Source organism: Amblyomma mixtum, chromosome 2 (assembly GCF_055824585.1).
Source record: "Amblyomma mixtum isolate Tamu chromosome 2, ASM5582458v1, whole genome shotgun sequence".
Taxonomy (NCBI): Eukaryota; Metazoa; Arthropoda; class Arachnida; order Ixodida; family Ixodidae; genus Amblyomma; species Amblyomma mixtum.
This window is the reverse complement of record NC_143013.1, coordinates 14,933,042-14,956,400: the sequence shown is the minus strand read 5'-3', so window position 1 is coordinate 14,956,400 and position 23,359 is coordinate 14,933,042. Positions and strand designations below refer to the sequence as shown.

General features: G+C 48.8%; 2 protein-coding genes across 2 annotated transcripts; both read right to left on the bottom strand.

Moving 5' to 3' along the window:
* Nucleotides 1-2,692: 2,692 nt before the first annotated feature.
* LOC149358499 (4-vinylphenol methyltransferase 2-like) lies at nucleotides 2,693-8,183 on the bottom strand. Its single transcript, XM_089567559.1, has 3 exons — nucleotides 7,545-8,183; nucleotides 6,127-6,292; nucleotides 2,693-2,904 (listed from the first exon to the last, which is right to left on the bottom strand). The coding sequence occupies exons 1-3, from the start codon at nucleotides 8,142-8,144 to the stop codon at nucleotides 2,693-2,695; spliced, it is 978 nt and encodes a 325-aa protein (XP_089423685.1). The 5' UTR covers nucleotides 8,145-8,183.
* Nucleotides 8,184-12,094: 3,911 nt separating this feature from the next.
* On the bottom strand, nucleotides 12,095-16,027 carry LOC149358498 (juvenile hormone acid O-methyltransferase-like). The gene is made up of 3 exons (XM_089567558.1): nucleotides 15,491-16,027; nucleotides 14,081-14,246; nucleotides 12,095-12,306 (listed from the first exon to the last, which is right to left on the bottom strand). The coding sequence occupies exons 1-3, from the start codon at nucleotides 16,025-16,027 to the stop codon at nucleotides 12,095-12,097; spliced, it is 915 nt and encodes a 304-aa protein (XP_089423684.1).
* Nucleotides 16,028-23,359: the final 7,332 nt, after the last annotated feature.

Below are 23,359 nucleotides of genomic sequence, written 5' to 3'. Positions count from 1 at the left end.
TGAACATTCATCGTTGCATTGTTGCATTCTTTTCTTACTGATCGTTCACAATTTGTCACAGTAAACAACACTTGCTCCTTCACTTCACCAGTCGAATCAGGCGTACCACAAGGCTCTGTGTTGGGGCCTTTGCTTTTCCTAATATATATCAACGACTTGCCTATTAGCATATGTTCATCAATTAACCTTTTTGCAGATGACTGCGTCATATACCGCGAAATTAACAGTGACGCTGATGTAACTCTTCTTCAGTCCGATATTGATCATGTTCTTGACTGGGCTAACACCTGGTGCATGGAACTAAACCCTAAGAAATGCGAGCACATGCGTGTTTCTCGTTGTAATGCTTCACTGCCCACGTATCTTAATAACATCAGCAGCGAATCTGTGTCTTGTTACAAATATCTAGGCGTATTTATTCATTCTAATCTCTCTTGGAACACGCATGTAGATTATATAACTAACAACGCTAATCGCATGCTGGGCTACTTACGCCGAAATTTTTATCTTCCTCATAGTTCTGTAAAATTACTTCTTTATAAATAGTTAGTTCGTAATAAACTGGAATATGCTGCATCTGTTTGGGACCCCAGTCAAGAGACGCTCATCTATCAACTGGAATCCGTCCAGAACCGGGCGGCTCGTTTCATTCTTTCAAATTATCATCGCAACTCCTGCGTCACGACTATGAAAACAAGCTTGTCACTACCCCTGCTGTCACAACGTAGGAAAATATACCGTCTTTGCCTGTTCCATAAGATTTATTACGATAATCCCATTTTTAAGAATAAAATGATGTTACCACCCTTTTACATTTCATATCGCATTGACCATCGTCATAAGGTTGGTATTCCTTCATGCCAAACCAACCATTATCACAATTCATTCATCCCAAGTACGTCAGTAAGCTGGAATCACCTTCCCGGATCTATCGTCAAAATTTCTGATAATTCTATGTTTAAATCTGCTTTAACCAACCTGCTGCTGTCATAAACTCGAGAATCCTTAACACTGTCATCTTTTTTTTTCCCCCCTTTTTACGGTTGTTTCACTTCTTTTATATGCGCGTGTTACTGCCTTTTGAACGTGATTTCTCTTGTCGTTTCTTTTTATTGTATGCTGTTGCTTTTTGTTGTTGTTTTCATTCTGCGATATGCGCTGTTAATTTTATACTTGTTTTGACGTAACCTGTTTGTTCGTTTTTTTTCTGTGGGCTTCATTTATGTCTAATTATTAAGTGTATTTACAGCTGTATTTTTTGTTTCACTTTCGTGTGTAATCCACTTCCCTCTGTAATGCCCTCTGGCCCTGAGGGTAATGAAATAAATAAAGAAATATGTTCAAGACGCCGTCACCGTCACACCGTCGCGTAGCCTTGCGCTTAAAGGAGTGAATGTCATCGTTAAACAGGCTCCGCTCGACGCACACTGCAATGAATTAGTATGTTGTACAGCGCTCCGCAGAGTGCACTTGTGTCGTTTACCCCAAGGATCGAGGCCCGAGTTTATACTGCATGCACATTCCCATGGATCGTGTTGAACTCCTCGTCTCTTTAAAAGCAGCGTCATGCCCACCAGGCAGCCGAAATTGTCATAGATGCTCAGCAGAGGGCCCTAGACAGGTTTGTGGTCGACTTTGCTACTCATATTGTGCACCGAAGTAAGCAAGAATCTTTTGCCACTAGAGGGCACACATTCCCAAATGTTGCAAAATCCGGCTTGTTCCCAGTGGATGGCAATTAACCGGCAACTGAAAAAGTTCGTTATCGACGAGCTTAGAAGGATCGAATATGTGAAACTTTCAGATAAAGCATGGGAAGGGTTTCTGTGCCAGCATTTGAAACGGTGAAGTATTCGCCAGAGAAAGTCGCGATGTTCAGGCTTCTATGCATACTCTGCCGGTTGGTGACACTGATGACGTCATCTACTCAGGAAGTTCGTTCCGAACGAAAGAAACTGACGCCATCGAATGTAAAGCACACGGAGCATGGTTTGGCGGCATCCGACGACTCACGGTTATGTGTTAGCAAAGACAGCGGAAGTGTGAAACCTCTCCGTCAGTGAGATCATCCCCGAGCTTCTCCGCACTCCGTGGTTGTTGCAAGGAGAAGCCCGATTGTCGGCGCTGCTATATCGGCGGTTACGGCACCATTTTAAAAGCTGGCGCAAAAACGCTTGACGTGCTTCACCGACAAGATTAATACATTCGAATCCGTGTTCCTCGCCGAGTTCTCAATAAAAGACTAAGCATCACACACTCGCTTGCTTGCTGGTGGAGACTACGGGAGCCCGTTAAGGCGCAGTTTGGTGCACAACGAAATCTGCAGACTAACTGCGTTCTGACCATGATGCAGCTAAATTTCGCGTCAAAAGTGGGTTCACATTCAGCGAGTACGATTAGAAAGTGACGCGGTGGTCGAGTTTCGATGGAGGCGAAATTCTAGAGGCTCGTGCACTGTGCGATGCCAGTGCACGTTAAAGAACCCCAGGTGGTCTAAAATTCCGGAGCCATTCACTATGGCGTCCCTCATAGCCGGAGTGTCTTTGGGACGTGGAACCCTCATAAACAAAAGATTAGAATGTGAAGGGTGCCGGCTTCAGGATCGAGCGCATCGGGAGCCACTCGAACTCAGAAAACGTACGCCTGAGCCATTCAAGACTTTTTTTATGCTTGCGTCACAGCCGCGCAGAAATCACAACACCGCGGGTTGATGAGCTCTCGGGTCTTTGTCGCGCGGGCAAGGCGGCTTCTGCGCGTGGATGATGATGACACTGTGCCTCAGGTGGTGTCCTTTCGCCGTGGCCATTGACGCTTTCAGAAGCAGCGACCTGCAGTCATCGCGAAAGGCAGCGCGCCTGTCCTCAGGCACCCCGGAGTCAAGCATGAAGAATGGAATGTAGCAATCTGCAAAAAGAAGAAAATCAATCACAGGATGGTTACGAGTTGCTAGCGGGAATTATCCAGCGTCAGCTATCGTTTGATTGCGAAGAAATGAACATAGATATGAAAGACAGACTAGACTAGAGTGGATACTCTTTCCACTAAGCCACTGCTGCGTTGGCCTAGTAGTGAGAAGCATCAAAAGGCAGCTCAAAAAGACAAAAAGACTGCACAGGACGCAGCAGAAACAAAGAAACATAGGACAGCGCCCGTCCTGTGTTTCAGTGTTTCTGCTCTGTCCTGTGCAGCCTTTTTGCGCTGTCCTCAGTATGAACCTACTATGAATCCTCTTAGAACCTACTAGCCCAGGCTCAAAATTTAGTCTAGTGGTTAAAGTATCCGCTTCGTATTCCGGAGGTACTGTACGTGTATGCCCGAGGTGGATCTTTTACCTGCGGGTGCTCTCTACGTAGTGTGCTCAGAAGGCCTATGCGGACGGCGCTGATGACGCACATTTTTCAAGAACGAGCTAAGAACGGGTGACGCTGTAAAAATGTACATCGTTCATGCTCCCAGTGTAATGCACGTGACTCAGTGGTAGGTTTTGCAATGCTCGTACGTGTGCAGCTTGTGCTGTGAAAGACATAGACGCCGTCACAAATGGCGTCGCTTGGTCTCCGCTTCGGCTCATCGTGCATGGCGATTGTGCGTAGTTAGATTCGTACCTGCCGTGGCCTCGTGCCGTGGCCACCCCTACGGCGTAGAAGGGACTACTAGCAGTTATCGCTGTAAAAATAATACTGGTCATACCTGTCTCACGAAGGATTAAAATAGCACGCAGGAAGGAAGGAAGGAAAAACTTTATTTTACTCTAGTCCTTTTTCCTGCGGTTTGGGAGCATCTTCAGAGACGTTTTCTCCTTGATTTTACCCCCAGGAGTCTTCTCTGTCGAAGTCGTCCGCCTCTAATCAGTGGTCGGTTGCCCTCAGTCCAGGGCTCCGCTGGCCACTGCCGCCCGTTGAGCTCGCTGTACCAGACCTTCTTGGTCTTCACAGCGGTCGCTGGACAGCAGAGTCTCCCACTGCTCCGCACTCGGGTTTTGTATTTTGGGGACCACGTCTATCTTTTGGCAGGCCCATGTGATGTGATAGAGAGTAGGTTTTCCGTCGCACCAGGGACATTTGTCCGCGTATATGGTAGGGTGCATTTTGTTTAGTATATGTAGGTTTGGGAAAGAGCCTGTTTGTAATTGTCTCCAAGTGACAGCTTCCTCTCTGCTGAGAGATTTGTGCGGTGGGGGATACCGCAATCTTCTGCCTCTGTAGTTTTGTAGTATGGCCGAGTAATCCCTGGGTGCTGGCGCGAGTTCCGCGGGCTCATCGGATGCTCGGAAAGTAATGTATCCTCGAGCTATCCTGTCGGCCTCTTGGTTCCCTGCCACCCCCGTGTGCCCCGGTACCCACACAATTTTGTGTGGGATCTTGTCGCTTTGTTCTTCCTGGTTTTTAATTCTGTCGCTCGCTGCGAGGAGTATACGGAGCGCGTGACGACCTATCCTGCCATTCATGTAATTTCGGCAGGCTGTTTGAGAGTCGGTGAGTATTGTTAGCGACCGCCCGGTTCTATAGCCCTCCGCCACCGCTAGAGCAACGGCTACTTCCTCGGACTCTGCAGCTGTGCAGCCTCGGAGAGACGCGCTGGTCATTTCGCGTAAAGACGAATCGACCACCGCCGCCACAGCGATTTTGGTGTCTCCTCCTCTCCAAGACGCGTCTGCATACACGGTCGTGGCTTGAGGAGCGTATGTTCTTTCGATGAAGTCGGCCCTCGCTTCTCTTCTGCCTCGATGGAGGTTGGGATCCATGTTTTTTGGTATTGGCGCTACCTTGAGGGTCTTGCGAAGCTCGTCGGGGATCGTTGCCGTCCTCGTCATTTCTCGCATCTGCTCGCGGTATCCGAGCCTCTGCAGGAGCGCTCTTCCAGTCGTTGTCTGCAACAGCCTGAGTTTTTGCGACTCAAGCTGCGCCTCTCGTAGCTCCTCAAAGGTGTTATGTAATCCCAGGGCCATGAGTTTTTCGGTTGACTTGTTGCGCGGAAGTCGGAGCGCTGTCTTATACGCTTTGCGTAGCAGGGCATCCGCTTGTTGTATTTCGTTTTTGTTGAGGCACTGGTAGGGTAGGCTGTACGTGATTCTACTAACTACAAGGCTTCTGACTAGTTTGAGTGTGTCCTCTTCACGGATGCCATGTCGCCTGTTGGTGATGCGGGTGATCATGCGTGAGACTTGTAGTGTTGTTGCTTTGAGCAGGGTAAAAGTGTGAGTACTGCGGTGGTTGGATTGAACCCACATGCCTAAAATTCTTATTGTTGTCTTTTCGGGTATGGGTGTCCCGTCAAGGTAGACGTTGAGTTTTAGGTCCTCGTTGGTTGGGACGGTCCGGTTTTGCTTGCCTCTCCAGACTCTCAGCAGTTCCGATTTCTCGGTCGAGCATGCGAGTCCTCTTTCTGCGAGGTATTGCTCTACACAAGAGGCCGCTTGCTGTAGCCTTTCTTCCTTCTCTCCGAGACAACCCGTGTTTGTCCAGACTGTTATATCGTCAGCATACATTGCATGCCTGATGCCTTCGATGTTCTCTAGTTTTCGAGCTAGGCCTATCATAGCTATGTTGAAAAGTAAGGGGGAGATAACTGACCCTTGGGGTGTTCCCCAACAGCGCCGGAGTAGTAGATATGATGGCTTCATGTTTATTTCATTCCAATTATTCTTCCGTTCCTTTACAATTGTCTCAGGAACGCCTCGCCTAGCTCCCGTTTCTTTGTTGTTTATCGCCCAGGCCTAGAGATAACTGGGGAATGGCATCGTTCAAGCTAAGCACTAAGAACGAATAAGGAAAACTGATTGATATTGGAATTGAATTGGCAGGGTACGCTGGCCCTCGCCAGCTAGAAATTGTACTGCCAGCCTTGATACACAAGACATACTTAAAACGTCCTCCAGTCACACAAAGAAAACCGTGTCTGCCAGACGCAGAGCTTTTTTTCACCCTTGGCTGAGCGGTTTGGCCACTGTTGGGATCGAGCGGTAAGGCATCCATTTTTTTTTTCAGTTCCCTTGTACAGCGGAAACAAATTAGTTGTCAGGAATCCGTGACGTCCCGTGTCACGTATATGGCGTCAGCAATCCAAACCGATGCTTCGAAGCGTGGTGCGAATTAATTACCCACAATTCCTCTGTCCGGGACTTACCAAGCCAGCTGTCGACGTCGGGCATCGTCCAGTAGTTGTCGTACATTTTGAACCACAAAAGCTGGAGCCCGGCAGCAGCAACCGCCTTTGTTTCGTTGTCCGCTATCTTGACCACCGCTATGGGTGCACTGTAGCAGAACCGCTGGGACAGCAATTTCTTCGGGTTCTGGGATCAAAACGAAGGAGGCCCCATGAGGTACTAAACTCGAAAAGCTACACGGAGTGACATCACTAAGCAGAGGGCATAGATAAGGATACAGAAAAACACGGTGCTGCCCATCAACGTGATCGGGCCGCAGTTGCAACACCGCTGTTTGTCAACAGGGATATTTCCGCAGCCTCGCTTCCATCCCCCTGGGACGCCTTTACATCCCTTCACTAATGCTTTTGCCGTGAGAGGGACACATGATCAGTTCTGTGGGCTTTTACCGAATTCATGCCGTTCTTCGCGCCAGTTTCATTCCAGCATGACCGCCATTATTCCGAAAAGTGTTAACTCGTCAGCGAAATGAAGTCTGTCCCTGAGGCAGAAAACTGGAGGAAACGGCTTTCGACGGACGTCGAATTCACGACGCAGGAAGAACATAACAGCTGCCCTGTTCATGCGCGGGAAATATCGGGGCCAGTGCGTGCGCAGGCGACTTGGAATAATTATCACTGCACCGAGGTAAGGATAGTGCAAACGTGAGAAAGGAGCGCGCTCTGTATCCCTTTTTCTGCAGGAAGTACACACAAAAAAAAAGACCGCTCAAATTTGAAGAAAATAATTTGTACCGCAGCTTTCGGGATTAAAAAGTATGCAATAACCGAGTTAATGCGAAATGTTTGCATTGTTCGCATTAAAGCAGGCGCGCCGCGAAAAGCAATGCCTGTGGCAGATGGAATACCAATATGATTGATGACAAAGCCAGGAAGCAGTGATCGATCTAAGTAAAAAAAAAAATGAAATTCAGTTGAGTGGAATCAGCCAGTAAAGCTGGAAGTGTACTGCGCGGGAAAGAACGAGTTGTTTGTATGGTGGGCGCATTTCGAATTGCGCACCAGTGCCACCGCAGTCTAGCTTTTACACGCGATACCGTGAGAAAACTCCTGTCGCTTTCGCTCTTAATGCTTTCATTAATAGCAGCTCAGAACCAATTCACTCTTGCCCGCTGCATGCCTTACAACATGTCCTTTGGAATAAGTGCGCACTTCATTGACACAGACAGAGAGGCCAAACGCCAAGACAGGGGCGCAGCTGCCTACAATGACGACACTTCAAACCAAGCTAATTCAAAGGTCATGAACCAACTAGCCCGCGAAAGAATCTTACTTCTGCTTGCAACATGCACCTGTCTAAACCCATGCATGATAGAAAATCATTCTCCACAATACACTTGGCACGCCTACGACCGGCTACACCTGCACGAATTACTCACGGATAGAAAGGGCTTCCATTCTTCAGTACAGCAAAGCTGGTACCACACGTCTGTGATGGCGGTACCCGTAAAAGACACCGCCATAAACTCTCCGCCGTCCTTCAGCGCCAGGAAAACGTTTCGGTAGGCGCGCTCCAGGTCGTTAACGTAGTGGAATGCCATGAACGAGTAGACGCGGTCGAACTGCCCGTACTTGTCCACGATGGACTGAACACCACCGCTTTCGATGTCGAGGACGTCGTAGACTGCAGCCGGATGGGCGTAGTTCTTTCGGGCGTACTCTACCGTGGAATCAGACTTGTCCGTGGCAATGAGTCGGCGGAACCGGCCCAGACGAGGCAGGAGGGCTGCCGTGACGAAGTTGCCCGGTCCGCAGCCCACGTCCAGATACTGGTCGTCGACTTCGGCAGGCCGCCTGAACTGGACGCTGTCCAGAGCTTCGAGCTTATCCCTGTATTTGTGCGCCCTCAGCCATCGGAAGGTCCTCGGGTCGCGCTCTTTGCCTGAGGTACTGGCTGAAGAAGTAGTCGGCGGCATGACAGCTATCCCTCTCAGAGACCAAGCTTTCAACGGCGTTCTCATTCTGATAAGAAGATTCATGGTGACGCCGAAGAAGACCGGAGTAGCTAGCCCTCCCAGTTATGCTCTCGGAATTCGAATACGGACACCAAACTGCGCGCGCTTCGTGCTGCAGGCGGGCTGTGCAGTTCCGCAGGTGCTGCTATTTATTAATGCGTTGTTTCTGACTACGTGTAGTACTCATGTGATAGAGATAACTAGCTAGCTATATAATGACTGTCAACACTTGCTCATGTGATAGTACGATAACCAGCTAGATATATTCTGTCTGTCACGGGGGTTTATGGCTGAAACAGCTGTTGTTGATAAAAATCTTCTAAGGCTTCTTACAACGTGTTTGCGTGGAATGACGAGACGAACTCTCGCTGCTTGTTGCCACTGTTATTCATAATTTTAATGTAACATACCCACACTGGGGATCGCTCAAGGACAGCCGTGTATGGTGGCTAATCAACTGGAAACCAAAAAAAAAATTGGAATTCGCCTTATGGAGTGGAACGCGACAGCTTATTGCAGCGGTGCCAGGGAGTCCACGGAACGCCATCGCCCCTTCAGCGCGACGCCTTGCCCGTTCGAAACAGCTTTGAACGCAACGCATTTTTGAGGAGAGGAAATCTCAGTAATTGCCTCACACCTCGGTGTACACGTGAACCCCGCCGTATGGAAGGGGAGGTAGGCGGAAGTGAAAGAAGGGAGAAAGAGACAGAGGAGCCGTAATGAAGGAGACGAAAATTGGATTTGAGGTATTGAAGTTGCAGTTACTGTCTCACTCATCTCGGTGGACACCCGCAGCCTCGATTATAGGTCGCCGGTTGGAATTACTGCCGCAAGGTAACTTATATAGTAAGTTTGTGCTGCCCTAAACGCTGAATCGTATTAAACTACCTGGAACATTCGGCACAAATGGTTGGCATTATAGGCTTTTTTTCCCGAAGCGCGGTGCCGGCACCTACAACTGCGACGCCGACGGCTCTTCGACGGAACGAGCTGTACACGCTGGTGCGTAGAAAGAGAAGTTTATTTTTTCTGTTTTAACATAGAAAATACAAAACAAAACAGATGAACTTAATGCCCTGATCAGTCAAGCACATGCTCAGTGACGCAGCACTGAGCACGTCAGTAATGCAGTAAAAATGCCGATACTCGACCGCCGCGCAGGACGATAAAGTATGTCGACCATTTGCGCAAGAACTCAGCCTCGCTCATTGACAGAGCGTCCATGCATGCTTGTTCAAAGAGGCGCGTGCGCAGGCGCTGCAACATTGGGAACATTGTTCTTTGCGGACGCCCATTTAAGGATGCCACTCCACGCTGCCGCCACAAAACGAACATGCCGACACACAAGAGCATATTTGTGAACAGTTCGCGTGAACTAGTGCGCGCTTCGAGGCGGGTTAAAAACATGCGTGACACTAATGTCCAAAAGGTGCGCGCAACTACACACTCAAACATTGCGTGCTGCAAAGTTTCAAGCAGACCGCACTGCGGGCATCGGGCGGAGGGCGCCACGCCCCACGCCGCAAGGCGGTCTCTTGTGGGCAGGACCCGCCAGCCTCGCAGCCAGCCGAAGTCCCTGACATCCTAACCCTAAGAAACCCTAAGAAATGCGAGCACATGCGTGTTTCTCGTTGTAATGCTTCACTGCCCACGTATCATCAGCAGCGAATCTGTGTCTTGTTACAAATATCTAGGCGTATTTATTTTTTTTAATCTCTCTTGGAACACGCATGTAGATTATATAACTAACAACGCTAATCGCATGCTGGGCTAATTACGCCGAAATTTTTATCTTGCTCATAGTTCTGTAAAATTACTTCTTTATAAATCGTTAGTTCGTACTAAACTGGAATATGCTGCATCTGTTTGGGACCCCAGTCAAGAGACGCTCATCTATCAACTGGAATCCGTCCAGAACCGGGCGGCTCGTTTCATTCTTTCAAATTATCATCGCAACTCCAGCGTCAGGACTATGAAAACAAGCTTGTCACTACCCCTGCTGTCACAACGTAGGAAAATATACAGTCTTTGCCTATTCCATAAGATTTATTACGATAATCCCATTCTTAAGAATAAAATGATGTTACAACCCTTTTACATTTCACATCGCATTGACCATCGTCATAAGGTTGGTATTCCTTCATGCCAAACCAACCATTATCACAATTCATTCATCCCAAGTACGTCAGTAAGCTGGAATCACCTTCCCGGATCTATCGTCAAAATTTCTGATAATTCTATGTTTAAATCTGCTTTAACCAACCTGCTGCTGTCATAAACTCGAGAATCCTTAACACTGTCATCTTTTTTTTCCCCCTTTTTACGGTTGTTTCACTTCTTTTATATGCGCGTGTTACTGCCTTTTGAACGTGATTTCTCTTGTTTCTTTTTATTGTATGCTGTTGCTTTTTGTTGTTGTTTTCATTCTGCGATATGCGCTGTTAATTTTATACTTGTTTTGACGCAACCTGTTTGTTCGTTTTTTTTTTCTGTGGGCATCATTTATGTCTAATTATTAAGTGTATTTAGAGCTGTATTTTTTGTTTCACTTTCGTGTGTAATCCACTTCTCTCTGTAATGCCCTCTGGCCCTGAGGGTAATGAAATAAATAAATAAATATGTTCAAGACGCCGTCACCGTCACACCGTCACGTAGCCTTGCGCTTAAATGAGTGAATGTCATCGTTAAACAGGCTCCGCTCGACGCACACTGCAATGAAGTAGTATGTTGTACAGCGCTCCGCAGAGTGCACTTGTGTCGTTTACCCCAAGGATCGAGGCCCGAGTTTATACTGCATGCACATTCCCATTGATCGTGTTGAACTCCTCGTCTCTTTAAAAGCAGCATCATGCCCACCAGGCAGCGGAAATTGTCATAAATGCTCAGCAGAGGGCCCTAGGCAGGTTTGTGGTCGACTTTGCTACTCATATTGTGCACCGAAGTAAGCAAGAATCTTTTGCCACTAGAGGGCACACATTCCCAAATGTTGCAAAGTCCGGCTTGTCCCCAGTGGATGGCAATTAACCGGCAACTGAAAAAGTTCGTTATCGAAGAGCTTAGAAGGATCGAATATGTGAAACTTTCAGATAAAGCATGGGAAGGGTTTCTGTGCCAGCATTTGAAACGGTGAAGTATTCGCCAGAGAAAGTCGCGATGTTCAGGCTTCTATGCATACTCTGCCGGTTGGTGACACTGATGACGTCATCTACTCAGGAAGTGCGTTCCCAACGAAACAAACTGACGCCATCGAATGTAAAGCACACGGAGCATGGTTTGGCGGCATCCGACGACTCACGGTTATGTGTTAGCAAAGACAGCGGAAGTGTGAAACCTCTCCGTCAGTGAGATCATCCCCGAGCTTCTCCGCACTCCGTGGTTGTTGCAAGAAGAAGCCCGATTGTCGGCGCTGCTATATCGGCGGTTACGGCACCATTTTAAAAGCTGGCGCAAAAACGCTTGACGTGCTTCACCGAGAAGATTAATACATTCGAATCCGTGTTCCTCGCCGAGTTCTCAATAAAAGACTTAGCATCACACACTCGCTTGCTTGCTGGTGGAGACTACGGGAGCCCGTGAAGGCGCAGTTTGGTGCACAACGAAATCTGCAGACTAACTGCGTTCTGACCACGATGCAGCTAAATTTCGCGTCAAAAGTGGGTTCACATTCAGCGAGTACGATTAGAAAGTGCCGCGGTGGTCCAGTTTCAAAGGAGGCGAAATTCTAGAGGCTCGTGCACTGTGCTATGCCAGTGCACGTTAAAGAACCCCAGGTGGTCTAAAATTCCGGAGCCCTTGACTACGGCGTCCCTCATAGCCTGAGTCGCTTTGGGATGTGGAACCCTCATAAACAAAACATTAGAATGTGAAGGGTGCCGGCTAGAGGATCGAGCGCATCGGGAGCCACTCGCACTCAGAATATCTAGGCCTGAGCCATTCACGACTTTCTTTATGCTTGCGTCACAGCCGCGCAGAAATCACAACACATCGAGTTGATGAACTCTCGGATGTTCGCCGCGCGGGCGAGGCGGCTTCTGCGCGTGGATGACGATGACGCTGTGCCTCAGGTCGCGTCCTTTGGGCGTGGCCATGGACGCTTTCAGAAGCAGCGACCTGCAGGCATCGCGAAAGGCAGCGCGCCTGTCCTCAGGCACCCCGGAGTCAATCCTGAAGAATGGAATGTAGCAATCTGCAAAAAGAGAAGAAAAAAAAATCACAGGACGGTTACGAGTTGGTAGCGGGAATTACTCAGCGTCAGCTATCGTTAGATTGCGAAGGAATGGAGACAGATTAGAAAGGTGACAGATTGGAGTAGATACTCTTTCCAGTAAGCCACTGCAGCATCGGCCTAGTAGTTAGAAGCATTAGAGGGCAGCTCACAAAGACTGCCCAGAACACAGCAGAAACAAAGGACAGCGCCCGTCCTGTGCAGTCTTTCCGCTCTGCCCTCCGTATGAACCAACTAGCCCAGGCTCGAAATTTAGTCTAGTGGTTAAAGTATCGGCTTCGTATTCGGGAGGTACTGTACGTGTCTGTCCGAGGTGGATTTTTACCTGGGGGTACTTTCTGCGGAGAGCGCTCCGAAGCGGCGCTGATGACGCACATTTTTCAAGAACGAGCTAAGAACGGGTAACGCCGTAAAAATTCACATCGTTCATGCTCCCTGTGTAATGCACGTGACTCGGTGGTAGGTTTTGCAATGCCCGTACGTGTGCAGCTTGCGCTGTGAAAGACGTAGACGCCGTCACAAATGGCGTCGCTTGGTCTTCGCTTCGGCTCATCGTGCATGGCGATTCTGCGTAGTTAGATTCGTAACTGCAGTGGCCTCGTGCCGTGGCCACCCCTACGGCGTAGAAGGGACTACTAGCAGTTATCCCTGTAAGAATAATATTGGTCATACCTGTCGCACGAACGAAGAGAACAGTAAGCAGAACGAACTACCTCTTGGAAGTAGCGCCGGAGTAGTAATACGATATGATGGCGTCATGTTTATTTAATTCCAATTATTCCTTCGCTAATTTCCAATTACTCAGGAACGCCACGCCTAGCTCCCGTATCTTTGTTGTCTATCGCCCAAGCCTAGAGATAACGGGGCGTTACAAGCCAAGCACTAAGAACGAATAAGGAAAACTGATTGATATTGGAATTGAATTGGCAGGGTACGCTGTCTCGCGCCTGCTAGGAACTGTACTGCCAGCCTTGATACACAAGCCATACTTAAAACGAGAGGACGCACTAATATTAATGAGATGTGTGCACCTGTCATTCCATTCACACAAAAAGAAAACCGTGTCTGCCAGACGCAGAGCTTTCTTTTGTCACCTTTGGCTTAGAGGTTTGGCCGCTGGTGGGATCCCGGAGCGGTAAGACATCCTTTTTTTTTTTTTATGCGAAGCATATTAACGTAGGTTTCGGGCCTTCGCGCGACGCCCGGCGGTTACCACCAGTGACCTAGAAGTGAGATCACATGATGTGACGTCACGTGATGGCGTCACACCGGCTGCAGATGGGCCCTCATATCGCGCCGTCGGAATTCGCCCGGCGGAGGCCTCCACGCTTCGGTTCGCGCCGTCGCGCGCGACGCGGCGGCGGCAGCGCCACCATCGCTGCACCACGTGATATGTAACGTCACGCCACGGATTAAGCGGCGCGCGCCCGCCGTCGCGTCAGTCTCTGTGCACGCAACCGCGCCAGCGTCTTTGCGCCGGGCGTGTATGCGGTCAAGATGCTTCCAAACGCTAAGGACGTTAATAATAAGAATGCAAAACGAAGGCTGCTTCGCATCCACTGGGGCTTAACCTTGATAAGCCTCCAACTTTTTCGTTCCCCCTTTACTGCAGAAACAAATTAGTTGCCAGGAATCCGTGACGTCGTGTGTCACGTATACAGCGTCAGCAATCCAAACCGATGCTTCGAAGCGTGGTGCGGATTAATTACCCACAATTCCTTCGTCCGGGACTTACCAAGCCAGCTGTCGACGTCGGGCATCGTCCAGTAGTTGTCGTACATTTGGCACGACACAAACCCGAGCCCGGCAGCAGCAATCGCCTTTTCTTCGTTGTTCGCTATCTTGGTCAGTGGTATGGGTGCACTGTAGCAGAACCGCCGGTACAGCAATTTTTTCGGGTTCTGGGAGCAAAAGGAAGGAGGCCCCATGAGGTACTAAACTCGAAAAGCTACACGGAGTCACAAAAAGATAAGGATACAGAAAAACACGCTGCTGCCCATCAACGTGATCGGGCCGCAGTTGCAACACCGCTGTTTGTCAACAGGGATATTTCCGCAGCCTCGCTTCCATCCCCCTGGGACGCCTTTACATCCCTTCACTAATGCTTTTGCCGTGAGAGGGACACATTATCTGTTCTGTGGGCTTTTACCGAATTCATGCCTTCTTCGCGCCAAAATTGCATTCGAGCATGAACACCATCATCCCGAAAAGTTCAACAAACTCGTCAGCGAAATGAAGTCTGTCCCTGAGGCAGCAAACAGGAGGAAACAGAAGGACGTGCTTTCGACGGACGTAGAATTCACGACGCAGGAAGAACATAAATGCTGCCCTTTTAATACTAGATAAATTATCGGGGCAGTGCATGCGCAGGCGACTTGAATAATTATCACTGCACCGACGTAAGGATTGTGCAAACGTCAGAAAGGAGCGCACTCTGTATCTCTTTTCCTGCAGGAAGTACACAAAAAAAAAGACCGCTCAAATTTGAAGCAAATAACTTGTACCGCAGCTGTCGGGATTAAAAAGTATTCAATATCCGAGTGAACGCGAAATGTTTGCATTGTTCGCATTAAAGCAGGCGCGCCGCGAAAAGCAAAGCCTGTGACAGATGAAATACCAATATGATCGATGACAAAGCCACGAAGCAGTGATCGATCTAAGTAAAAAAAAATAAATTCAGTTGAGTGGAATCAGACAGTAAATCTGGAAGGGTGCTGCGCAGGAAGGAATGAGTTGTTTCTATGGTGGGAGCATTTCGAATTGCGCACCAGTGCTACCGCCGTGTAGCTTTTACACACGGTACCATAAGAAAACTCCTGTCGCTCTCGCTGCTAATGCTGTCATTAGTAGCAGCTCAGAACCAATTCCTATTTGCCCCCTCCAGTCCTTACAACATGTGCTTTGGAATAAGTGCGCACTTCATTGAAGCAGACAGAGAGAGCAAACGGCAAGACAGGGGCGCAACTGCCTACAGTGACGATACTGCAAACCAACCGAATCCCAAGATCATGAACAAACTTGCCCGCGAAAGAATCTTAATTCAGCTTGCAACATGCACCTGTCTAAACTCATGCATGATAGAAAATCATTCGCCATAATACACTTGGCACGCCTACGACCGGCTACACCTGCACGAATTACTCACGGATAGAAAGGGCTTCCATTCTTCAGTACAGCAAAGCTGGTACCACACGTCTGTGATGGCGGCACCCGTAACAGACACCGCCATAAACTCTCCGCCGTCTTTCAACGCCAGGAAAACGTTTCGGTAGGCGCGCTCCAGATCGTCCACGTAGTGGAATGCCATGAACGAGTAGACGCGGTCGAACTGCCCGTACTTGTCCACGATGGACTGAACACCACCGCTTTCGATGTCGAGGACATCGTAGACTACAGCCGGATGGGCGTAGTTCTTTCGGGCGTACTCTACCATGGACGCAGACTTGTCCGTGGCAATGAGTCGGCGGAACCGGCCCAGACGAGGCAGGAGGGCTTCCGTGACGAAGTTGCCCGGTCCGCAGCCCACGTCCAGATACTGGTCGTCGACTTCGGCAGGCCGCCTGAACTGGACGCTGTCCAGAGCTTTGAGGTTATCCCTGTAGCTGTGCTCCCTCAGCCATAGGAAGGTCCTCGGGTCGCGCTCTTCGCCTAAGGTACCGGCTGCTGAAGTAGTCGGTGGCATGACTGCTATCCCTCTCAGAGACCAAGCTTTCAACGGCGTTCTCATTCTGATAAGAAGATTCATGGTGACGTCGAAGAAGACCGCAGTAGCTAGCCCTCGCAGTTATGCTCTCGGAATTCGAATACGGACACCAAACTGCGCGCGCTTCGTGCTGCAGGCAGGCTGTGCAGTACCTCAGGTGCTGCTATTTATTAATGCGTTGTTTCTGCCTACGTGTAGCACTCATAGCGATAACTAGCTAGCTATATAATGGCTGTCAACACTTGCTCATGTGATAGTACGATAACCAGCTAGATATATTCTGTCTGTCATGGGGGTTTATGTCTGAAACAGCTGTTGTTGATAAAAATCGTCTAAGGCTACTTACAACGTGTTTGCGTGGAATGGCGAGACGAACTCCCGCTGCTTGTTGCCGCTGTTATCCATAAGGATGTGGCTAGAGTTCCGTCCGGACGGAACTACAATTTGCGCTAGAGTTCCGTCCGGACGGAACTACAATTTGCGCTAGAGTTCCGTCCGGACGGAACTACAATTTGCGCTAGAGTTCCGTCCGGACGGAACTACAATTTGCGCTAGAGTTCCGTCCGGACGGAACTACAATTTGCGCTAGACCGTCCGGACGGAACTACAATTTGCGCTAGAGTTCCGTCCGGACGGAACTACAATTTGCGCTAGAGTTCCGTCCGGACGGAACTACAATTTGCGCTAGAGTTCCGTCCGGACGGAACTACAATTTGCGCTAGAGTTCCGTCGAGACGGAACTACAATTTACGCTAAAGTTCCGTCCAGACGGAACTGCATGCAGCGATGGGGTTCCGTCCAGACGGAAATGCATGTAGCAATGGGTTTCCCTCCAGACGGAACTGTATCTGACACCACACAGTTCCGTCGAGCATTATCTGCCAGAAGAGTTATGTCAAGACGGAATTAAAGCTGGTGTTAGGGATTGGGAAACCAGTTTGCTTGCAGACTTTTGCGTCTCCTTTTAAAAAAGTGGCAATCCTGTTCTGCCTAATGTGTGACAGGATATTCTGCTGGTTCATTTTATTTTCCAAGCAGTCAGTGAGAAATGGCAATAGAACGAGTTTTGGCTTGGGTTTGTTGGTGCGCTTGCATCATGCTTGTTGACTGTTTGTGTGTCTTTTTCGCGCTACGTCATCTTGCAGCACAAATAGCGACAGGGCTTCACATCACTTCGCGAAGAGTTTCTGCGCTCTGCTTCTAACAGTGTCATTTTGCAGATCCTGCATGCATGCACAGAAGTTATACCTTCGAGGATGTAACTAAACGCAGCACACGGACCGATATTTTGATGCCGTATACATGCGTAGAGAGAACATCTGGATACAGCTTTGTGAACTGGTTATTCCAGAGGCAAAGAAATGCTTTATGTGGGTAGAAATCACCCATTTTGTATAGTATGGACAGTACGGACATTAGGCAGTTTTAGTTTTACGTACGTAGAACCTTCACGCACGTACACGTGAGCAGTTTACGTAGCGTACGCTCATGTCGCTTCGTACAGTATTAGCTACACGTACTGTACGGGACGCAAACTGTGTACATCTGACATAGAACCTAGAAACTGCGATAGCATGTTGTGCCGCGCCTTCTAGTACAGGTAAAGAAAACTAATTTTGTTTAGTCGAGCTGCTTGGAGCGGAGCCAGGCCAAGCCACAGTGCGGCCGGTAAATACTTTCCCCCTTTCTTCTGACAAACTTTGAGCGATTTCATTAAACCCAACTGTATGTTGCATGTTATCTTCAAAGGAATTGCATTCCTTCACGTCCCGCAGCATATTTAAATCATCGCTTTTCGAGGAGCGAAGGTGGGCTGGTGTCCCACTCATGTTGACGACGTGTGCGCATGGAGTCAAAACGTGCACCGTTTTGCTTTTCTCCCTGACTGTTGTCGTAACTCAAGGTAGCAGAATCCCACCGCTGCCACCAGTTGTTACGGCTTGAGGTAGCGTGATCAGTTGTTGCATCACCAAGGGGGCTCGTCCGGGATGAGGAAACGGCCTGAACTTCGAAGATTGGGGATATCAAAAACAAGCAGGTTTAATGGCAAGAAACTAAGACACTTATTTACATAAATTTACAAAAGAAGAGCAAGGAATAAAAAATTAAGAGTTCGTGACGTCGAGCGACAGGATGAGCCTTTTACCCAGGGCCCAGAGCGTTCGTGCTCACTTTGGGCGCAGGTTAAATAGCCCAAGGCTCCGCCCTTTCACCAGGCGGCAATTCATCGTGACACAAAAGATCGGCACTACACCACACAGCCAACGAAGACACCTGTTGTAGAGCCCACCCTTGGGAACTGGCGGGGAGGGAGCGTAAGTCCGCATCTCTGTCGCACTGTGTTGGCAGCTGGCGTCCATCGAACACAAGTGTGGCATGATGACGTCGCAGCCGGAGCTGCGCTGGCTTCCTCTGATTCGTTCCGGGTTTTTTTTTTTTTTTTTTCAGACGAGGGGCACCCTTTTTTCCCTGGTCGTCGGTCCTTCTAGAAGGTCGTTGGCACCGAGCCGTGGGGTCATCTTGGGGGTCAAACGACCCGTCGAAATTGCCGCTACTGTTGAATCCACCACCGTTTCATCGCGGGTATCAATATGAGTCGTAACACTGTGCCTTGGGTCTTGCGATATCCCGCGAGGTTTCAAGCTTCGCGTGGTCTCGCGAGACCGTCGGCACACTCGTTGCTATGACGACCACAAGCGCTTCTCCGTCAGTCTTAGGAGCTGCTGAAACGGGTTTCTGTCTGGAAAACAAAAGCTAGTTCTCACCTAAAACTTCATGCGAGAGCTAGAATGGACCAACTGAAGGCAAATACGGCAGTTCACAGCACGATACCACGTCGAGGGATTAGCGATGAAGCTGTTATCGTTGTTAAGCGGGCGGGCAGAGCGCCGCCCTCTTGCCAACGCCACGTACGCAAGCAACGTGAAGACCGCAACGCAAAGATCCGAATCTCACGTACGTCCGTGCGACCCACGCAGACACTTCATGTTCTGCGCATGCGCACTGGTGACCCGTAAGCTCTCTACTTACGTGAAGCTTTTACGTACGCGAAACTAAAACTGCCTATTGTATGGACGGAACTCTAGCTGCAGTAAATATTCCGTCTGGACAGAACTGCAGCAGGAGCAAATGTTCCGTCTGGACGGAACGCTAGACACTCCGTATCCATAAATGTAACATACCCACACTGACGATCGGTCAAGGACAGCCATGTATGGTGGCTAATCAACTGCAAACAAAAAAAAAATGGGATTCGAATTATGGAGTGCAACGCGACAGCATATTGCAGCGCTGCCAGGGAGTCCACGGAACGCCATCGCCCCTTCAGCGCAACGCCTTGCCCGTTCGAACCAGCTTTGAACGCAACGCATTTTTGAGGCGAGGAAATCTCGGCAATTGCCTCACATCTCGGTGGACACCCGAACCCCGCCATAAGGAAAGGGAGGTATAGGCGGAAGTGAAAGAAGAGAGAGAGAAACAAAGGAGCCGTAATGAAGGAGACGAAAATTGGATTTGAGGTATTGAAGTTGCAGTTACTGTCTCGCACATCTCGGTGGACACCCGCAGCCCCGATTATAGGTCGCCGCTTGGAATTCCTGCCGCAAGCTAACTTAAATAGTCAGTTTATGCTGCCCTAAACTCTGAATCCTATTACACTATCTGGAACATTCTGCACAAACGGTTGGCATGATAGACTATTTTTCCGACGCGCGGTGCCGGCACCTACAACTGCGACGCCGACGGCTCTTCGACCGAACGATCTGTACACGCTGGTGCGTAACCGACTGTGTGAGGGATACTGAAAAGAGCGCCATAGAACTGCACAGATCACGCTCATATTTTCAACTACAACATATCGCATTAATAGCTGTCGCTGAATATCGCGTTGACACGTGGTGACCGTCATGTCATTTATTGTCGTTGTTTGTTTAACCTTAACCCCCGAGTAAGAGATATACGGGTTGTGAGGCATCACACGCGAGCGTTGGAGCGCTAGCTTTTTGTCGCAATGATGCAGATGAGCAGTGGAAGTAGAAATTAAAACAGGACCGGGGCATTCACGCGTGCTGTATGTCATGGTGCAGGGGCACGAGCGTGCGAAAGACACTGGTTGGAGCAGCAGTGTGTTATGTTTGTATGGCGGATGTTTTCGACCCCCCCCCCCCCCCCCCCGCCCCGCATTATGCGTAGAAACATGCAAAGGCACCCGGCGAACTCGGTAGCTGCATTTCCGTACCGAACAAAGCCTGCATGACAAGTTTAGCATAGGACAGCACGGCCTGGTATCAGTACACAAGATCACTAAAAATCCTGTAGGCTAATCCAAGCTACCACCCGAAAGACATTTATTAATGCTTCTGGGATTTTTCGCTCAATGCCAATGCTGCCGACGACGACACCGGCATTTCTGCGACACAGGGCCCTTAAAGCTATCGCGTTAGTACTGGGAAGATTACAAGGTAGAACGAAGGAAATACGCATGATTAGCATGTAGTCGGATGGTCATAATAAAAACAGTGCGTTTTCTTTTTCTTCTAGTAAGGAAAGAGGAGCGTATGAAAGTTCCAACACGAAAAAAAGAGATAGAGAGGAAAAATTTCATATGCGCTTCACATCCGGGTCTCTGGATTAGGTGTGCGGGACGTGGCTTGAGTTTGGTGTGATATGATACTTTCCCAACGTGTTGGTGTTGGGTAGCACAAAACGGACTGTACTGGAGCTCTGACACTCTGAAACTTAAAAAAAAAATATCTCCCTCAGTCAACAAAGCAACACGTCAATATCAGCAAAAGTTTGCGAGTGGGCTTCGCCGCAAGAAGATAATTTCTCATCCCTGCTGCACTGTGCCTTACAGCGAAGCCTGTTCTGGGACTGCCAATGCACGCATTTATATTCAACGAAGCACGACCCACTTCATTTTTCATCAAACATAACCTGATGTTACTGTGGCATCACATCGATCTATGAGGATCGCTCCAGACGCCGGACCAAACGTGACAGTTTTTTTTTCCACAACAAACACATGAACCACTGTGAAGTTTGTCTCGTTGTGTTTTATTATTTTCGTTTCAGAGCAAGTAATTGTTAATTAGTCATTATATGATATCTCTCTCGTTGACAGCCCGTTTTCAAGGACGTCGAGGCTCTTTGCTAAGAAAAGATCACTGCGGGTATCATCCTACGATGTACAGTCGTAATCTGCATAAAAGAGAACGCTCGAGTATGTTGCAGATAACCTCGATCCCTATTTGAGGCGATATGCAATGGCCGCGTTAAGAAACAAAGTGGAAAGGGAGGTGAGATCCTCAATTGCCAGAAGGTAGCAGAACCATTTCCACCACGTTGCCAGAAGTAACGGCCACGTATCGCCGCAAATAGGGCTCGAGATTATCTGCCACGTGCTCGCGCGCTCCCCTTCGTAATGCTGACGACTGTACGTCGCCTCTCAGCATCACACTCGCGAGCGTTGCGGTGATCGCCGAGCGGAAGCGCTACAGATACACTTTCCGTTGCGCACACAGAGGGTGTGAGTTCCAAACCCGGTGTTAAGTTCTTCCCTCTGTATTTTATGTTCGGGAGTGTTCCTGTGATTTGGATAGATGGACAAAAATTCGTGGACACTGTAAAGCCGAGATGTGTAAAGGTCTTACTGTATTAAAAACCTTTCTGGCTATGCAGGCTATTAAGACAGCATACGGCTACGACAGAACGAACGAGTTCGAAAAGGTTTGTTTTAACAATTCAGGCAAAGAGTTGAAGGGAGTGACCCATGCCTCGTGATAAAACTGGTGAGGTTTTCAGACTGTGCGCAGATTATTTCTACAGATTGAGGAACGATGGAATCACCGTCACACATTACGTTTATGGTTGTTTAACGTCCCAAAGCGAAAAAGGCTATAGGGGACGTCGTAGTGAAGGGTTCCTGAAATTTCTACCACATGGGGTTCTTTAACGTGCACTGACACTGCACAGCACATGGCCCTCTAGCATTTCGCCTTCATCGAAATGCGACCGCAGCGGCCGGGATCGAACCCGCGTCTTTCTGGTCAGCAACAGTGTGCCATAACCTTGCACTGAGCCACCGCGGCGGTGTCACCCACTACACGCCTCGGGTACTATTAACTATTGATTTAGAGTAGATAACCGGCACTTCTGCTTTCGTGGTGAGCAGGAAGTATTTTAATTACAAGGTGGCATATTAGTATTTCTCGCCGTGTAGATGACCCGTTGTCCCAGTAGATACAAATATTACGCCAAGTGTGCTCGGTCACAGCGTCTAGATTAGTGCAACTGCTTAGGTAGGTCAAATTTCTGCTCTTCCAGTCTTATTTGAAAGTTGTAGCTTATGAAGATGACACTGACAGAAAGAATATTTTGTTGGGATACATGTTATCAGGAAAGTGCAGGTCCTTGATGCCTACAACCTAATTTTGATGTATCTGCTCGACCGTTCACTGGCAGCTACTTTTCTCATTCCTCGATGTTAGCAAGACAAGTGATGTAAACGAAACGCGAGCAATCATTTCAGGACGTTGCGAATGCAGTCTTCAGTCTATTCTCTACCTACGCTTGACCAAAACTGTCAAATCTGTCAAAATGGTCAAACTGTCCTTGCGTGTGTACAGTTGCATCGTGAACATATGTTCAAGACACCGTCACCGTCAAACGGTCACTGTAGCCTTGCGCTTAGAGGAGTGAATGTCATCGTTAAACAGGCTCCGCTCGACGCACACTGCAATGAAGTAGTATGTTGTACAGCGCTCCGCAGAGTGCACTTGTGTCGTTTACGAGTGGCCCAAGGATCGAGGCCCGAGTTTATACTGCATGCTCATTCCCATGGATCGTGTTGAACTGCTCGTTTCTTTAAAAGCAGTATCATGCCCGTCAGGCAGCGGAGATTGTCATAAATCCACAGCAGAGGGCTCTAGACAAGTTTGTGGCCGACTTTACTACTCATAGTGTGCACCGAAGTAAGCAAGAATCTTTTGCCACTAGAGGGCACACATTCCCAAATGTTGCAAAGTCCGGCTTGTTCCCAGTGGATGGCAATTAACCGGCAACTGAAAAAGTTCGTTTTCGACAAGCTTAGAGGGATCGAATATGTGAAACTTTCAGATAAAGCATGAGAAGCGTTTCTGTGCCAGCATTTCAAACGGCGACGTATTCGTCGGAGAAAGTCGCGGTGTTCAGGCTTCTACGCAGCATACCGTGCTGGTTGGTGGCAATGATGACGTCATCTACTGCGGAAGGGTGTTCTGAACAAAAAAAAACTGACGCCATCGAATGTAAAGCACACGGAGCACGGTTTGG

Bases quoted from the DNA above. Each gene is read 5' to 3' on its own strand.
- LOC149358499 (XM_089567559.1), bottom strand. From the start codon at position 8,144: ATGAATCTTCTTATCAGAATGAGAACGCCGTTGAAAGCTTGGTCTCTG. The intron at 6,293-7,544 runs GTGAGTAATTCG...TTTTGATCCCAG, and splicing joins AATGGAAGCCCTTTCTATCC to AACCCGAAGAAATTGCTGTC. The intron at 2,905-6,126 runs GTAAGTCCCGGA...TTCTTTTTGCAG, and splicing joins CGACGTCGACAGCTGGCTTG to ATTGCTACATTCCATTCTTC.
- LOC149358498 (XM_089567558.1), bottom strand. From the start codon at position 16,027: ATGCCACCGACTACTTCAGCAGCCGGTACCTTAGGCGAAGAGCGCGAC. The intron at 14,247-15,490 runs GTGAGTAATTCG...TTTTGCTCCCAG, and splicing joins AATGGAAGCCCTTTCTATCC to AACCCGAAAAAATTGCTGTA. The intron at 12,307-14,080 runs GTAAGTCCCGGA...CTCTTTTTGCAG, and splicing joins CGACGTCGACAGCTGGCTTG to ATTGCTACATTCCATTCTTC.